This window comes from Branchiostoma floridae, chromosome 6, assembly GCF_000003815.2.
Source record: "Branchiostoma floridae strain S238N-H82 chromosome 6, Bfl_VNyyK, whole genome shotgun sequence".
Lineage (NCBI taxonomy): Eukaryota > Metazoa > Chordata > Leptocardii > Amphioxiformes > Branchiostomatidae > Branchiostoma > Branchiostoma floridae.
This window is the reverse complement of record NC_049984.1, coordinates 2593168-2598226: the sequence shown is the minus strand read 5'-3', so window position 1 is coordinate 2598226 and position 5059 is coordinate 2593168. Positions and strand designations below refer to the sequence as shown.

Below are 5059 nucleotides of genomic sequence, written 5' to 3'. Positions count from 1 at the left end.
CCTAGATATGTAAATGAAGAAATAATTTGGGACATTATATAAAAGTACAATGTCAGCAAAATCTGTATACAGAGTTTATGGTCTCATTCAGAGGTTGAATCTGTCCTAAAAGTTATGAAATTTCAAGTACAACATTCTTTTAGTTTCTCTATCTTTTTGGCACTTAAATGAAGTTTAACAATGCAACTTAAGGTACAAAACCCTACACAATCATTTAGGTGCACAGGTACCCACAGTCAAAAATTAGAGACTTATCTCCAATTATGTAATAGGTGCATGTATCTCACGGCATTTCAAGCCCCGCTTTATATACAAGGGGACAGGGCTGGGAAGGCAAGCACATGATCCACTCACATGGGCAATTGCACTTTTAGAAATACTGGCCTTGTAGTCTTCAAGCCGGCAAATCTGTTATCGGGTTCCGACCGGCTGCCTTACCTCCCAGTTATGTTTACATAAGCCGGGTATTTCTTGGACTATTGTAAACACGTGGGGGGTTTAGGTACAAGCTTGTTTGACTTTTCTGAATCTAATTATTTTTTTGGATCGCTGAGAATGAACAATTGTTCTTCTCTGGACACTTTTATGTCTCTTATGTCCTAAAACTTGCAAGTTACATATCTATGATTTGCAAATTGATATATATTTAAATTATACATCACAAGATCAGTATGCTAGTTTTTGATATTAACAAAAAAATTATATTCCTTATGCAATTAGATAAACCATGTATTCAAAGATTCATCTGTCTGTACATAATTACTACTGTCTCAAGAAGTGAGAAGTTGAACCTGTAACGTTATTCATACTATTTTACATTAAGTATTGTAGATGTAGCAAGATATCATATTCTTACATAATTGTAATTGTACTTTGTCTTCTGCTTCATCAACATACCTGCACTCCGTTTTTAAGAGCATCAATTTGAAAAAAAAAATGTCTTCATTCATTCGTGCATTAATTGCCGATCTAAAATTTATGTTCTCATTAGGCTTTTTGCTTGGTTATTTGACATAATGACATCGGAACTTCCTCCAAGCATATTGACATGCAGACTGGCAAAAACAAAATTTTTGAGGATTTTTTTCCCAGCAACTTTGTCATATAGATTTACAAAATATGAGTTTGGGGAGAGAAAGGTCACCAGACAGATAAAAGTTAATGAGCGAGTCATTTCCCTATTCTTCCGACCAGGTGAGCTCTGACAATGGCACACCTTACAGGTAGCACAGGTGTGCTAGACTTCAAAGGAAGCCCCCTACTGAGTGGCAGTCAAGTGCTTAAGACAGAGGAAAAGTGATGACAACCTCTAAAAATCAAACTTGTCTAGTGTTTAAGAACACACTGTGACTTTGTCACTCTTCTGTCATTACTGTAAAATTGGAAAATTTATCTAAGGGAAGGAAATTTCGTCAAACATTGTCAGTTTTCTTACAAATCATCTAAAAACTTGAGAAACCTGCTTAGAAGAAAAAAGCTCTTCACTACAAAGCTGCTGATCACTTAAAACAAATCACCAAAATTAAGTCCTGCTAATCAAAACAAATGTTAAGCACTTGAGCATGTAGTATTTGAACATGGTACAATGCATGATTCTTCCGCTGTCATCTTTTGTGTAAACAATAAGCTTTTCTTCTTTGCACTAGCGGGTGATGCGTGAAGTTCACTGGCTTTTGTCTGGCCACCCACCACACTGTCACAGTACAGCAGGTTTTCAATAAAGAAAAATTAGTGTGAAACTGGTTTCAAAATACTTTCAGAATGTTGTGACAATAGAAATCCCTGTTTAGCAAACTTCAACTGAAATCTGTGGGCAGAAATTATGACATGCCTGACAGGAGTTGTCTCGGGTGGGCGCCATGGGTGAAAGTTGATGGATCAAATTTTGCTACCAAAGCAAAAGTGCTTTACCAAAACTTTTATTTCAAAAACCTTCTTGGATATACATAATACAGAAATGAAACGGTGTTTGAGGCAAAAATTGATGCCTATGTTCAAGGAAAAGTGTATCAGGAAACATTCTGATCATATAATAACCGTTGAACATTTCTGCTTTTGGTGGCATAAACAATAGGGAAGTTGACATCTTTGAGAACCCACGACTGTGTCACATGCCCTGAACTATCTACATTCTGACAAGAAAACTTTGCTGCTTTGCACCAGTATACACACTGTACGAAGGAAGCCATGACAGAAACATAGGATTACACTAGTCCATTCACAACCATTAACAGTACAGGGGATTGCCACTGTTTGGTTACGGCTTTAGTCTGAGCCATGGGGAGACCAGTTAAGCAGATACCTGGGTGATGGGTATGCCAGAGTACTTCCTCTTGTTTGCAGAGGTTTCACTTGGAACAACACTGAGGCTTGGTCTGTCATCTTTGGTGGAAACAATGGTGAAAGGATGTGTGTACACTGGCGTAGAAGAACCCTATTGTAAACTGCTATGAATACACAATTAGCTTTCTTTTACACACAAAAAGTAAGAGTTTGGTTACTCATTCATGTAATTAAAATGCTATCTTTTAAATTGTGAAGCAAAGTTGAAATGTACTAGCAGTTTCCAACAAAAATGGACTGCAGTCTCCGTTGAAAAGTTGGGTAAGTCCAATTTTGTGTTAAAAATTAGTCAACTTTAAATGATTTCTACTAAATTGAACACATATCAAGTTTTTAAGCTAGATTGATTTTGAATGTCCTCCAGCTATTCTATTACATAATACAGTACATCAATTACCTTTTTACAAAAGTTTAAGTTATTCTCACAAGAATGGCTATGTAGTAGTGAATCAAGATGGGTGGGAATATTTTTCTTACCAGGGAGTTAAGTCCAAAAGGATATCTGGTAAATCCGAGTAAATTCTAAGCAAACTCCACGCTGATAAAATGATCCAAACGGACTTAACGAACAAGCCAATTAAGATCAGGTCAGACCAGACTGTCTCTCTTCAGGCCTCAAACTTATTTGAAGTAGATGCTCAAGATTTTTGGACCAAACAATTTCAGAAGAAGTGACAACACAAAAGCCTCTGTCTTTTCAACACCCAGTCAAGATTTTTTTTGAAGAATGTTTATGGATCCTGACAAACAGCTAAAGATTGGGATATGGTAACTTTTTCTATATCATATTTTCTCACTTGTCCACTCTGTGATGAAAGAAATCGACCAAACGTGTAATTAAGACGTGGAGGCCTCTAGGTTTCAGGCTGGGTTTGTGATGATAGCTGATCCTTGTCGAAACGTCTCTTTATTTTCTCAAGCAGCGATGTAGGTAAAACATGGACTAATTGGGAGTAATTGGTGGCAGTTTTTACCCACCACACAGGATGATGCTCGGGCCATTTAGGGAAACTGACAACACGCATAGTGCAAGGTCAGGATAGTTTGGGCAATTAGAGGCCTCCAAAGCTGTTTTAGGTAGACCTGCTAGACATACATGTATATATATATATACAATAATATACTATTAGGTTGTCTGTCTGCTCATAAAAAATGAACAGACACTTCTTTCACAACTGCACCATAGGCTGCCACGTCAGGATATTTCAGCAACATCGTTACTCAACGAATGGTTGATGATTTTGCTGCATGTATAAATAACTTTGCCTGCAGGTTCTGGCTGTTTCTAACTACATTAAAAACACACAGATTCGATCATTAGTGGCTGTGTGTTTTGTCTAAGTCTATTTACCGAATATGTCGGTTGAAATATTTTTGTTCAAAACAGCCATTTTTCGTTTATTTTTAGTAACAATTAACGCTGGCCAGATGTACTTGTTTTTGAGGCTTACACTATATTGTTGAAATGTTATTGGAATTTCACAACTTGAGTCCTTACATCAACCAATTAGCAGATTTGATAATAAGTGAGATAAGCAAGCTTCTTCAGGACCAAGAAACTTGCAACCTTTCCGATGGTGTTACTGTAAAGTTAAAGGTACGTCTCCTTTGTATTTCGTTCATACAAGAAGCTTACAACATATTTTAAAAGAAACAACAATCATGTATTTGTCCTTTGCACAAAATACTAGCTCATTTGACAACTCTTCATCTGGAAATCAACATCTTAAAATTTCTGAACTTTACTTAATCCTATAAACTCTCCCGGACAGTTGAGCACAGTTTGGGGATTAGTTCTGACTAAATGGACTCTTAACAGGCACAAGGGCAGCCAAAGTCAGCCACACACAGAGACACACACAGACACACAGAGACATGTAGACCTCTTGTCAGGCAGTCATTTCAGTCTGGCTGTTGATAAATGCAAAAATTGCTGACATTTGTTGCAATCTTATAGAATAGAATGCTCATTTCCAGTAAGAAGTTGAGTCATGTTCGAGGACCCATCCTTGTTGCATCATGTCACAAAACGACCACACACATAGACCTACAGACATGTAGACCTCTTGTCAGGCAGTCGTTTCAGTCTGGCTGTTGATAAATGCAAAAATTGCTAAAATTTGCTAAAATCTTTGAATAAGGAGTTGATTTCCAGTAAAAAGTAGAGTCACGTTTGAGGACTCATCCTTGCTGTATTATGTCACAAAACGACCACACACAGAGACCAACATATTAAGTAGACCTCTTGTCGGGCAGATATTTCAGTCTTGTGTTGACAAATGGAAAATTGCTAATATCCTTGATAAAAGTCGGTTGGGTTTTGTTGCTATAAATAAGAAAACTATAGTGAAAAGTGTGTGTTGTGTGTGTTGTGCAGAGTTCTTACCTGGATATTGCACATGCGGTAGATTTTGCTCTCCCCGACACAGTATGCGCCACCATACTGCGGTCTGCAGTTCACAAAAACAATTATGTTATTTGTGTTTAAATATGCAAAACAGAGCTAATACCTTTAGCGTATTTATCAATCAGTTATCAATATCTATCCTTAAGTTTAAACGAAAAGCCTCTTAACTGGGACAGGAAACTATACAAACTTCTACACAACAGTGACCCACTATGACATCATCATGCACAATTCCATTTACTGATATATCATCTTTGAAAAAACCCGTCAAAAAATGAGTAGGTCAGTATTGATCAAAAAGGCCAAAAA

At 37.1% G+C, this 5059-nt stretch overlaps 1 protein-coding gene across 1 annotated transcript in view; it reads right to left on the bottom strand.

The window, feature by feature from the left end:
* The window catches only part of LOC118417451 (A disintegrin and metalloproteinase with thrombospondin motifs 16-like), a 109370-nt gene that overhangs the window by 29206 nt on the left and 75105 nt on the right, over nt 1-5059 (bottom strand). The window contains exon 13 of the mRNA XM_035823013.1: nt 4730-4793. Coding sequence (XP_035678906.1) covers nt 4730-4793 — 64 coding nt within the window. The remainder of the gene's footprint in view (nt 1-4729; nt 4794-5059) is intronic.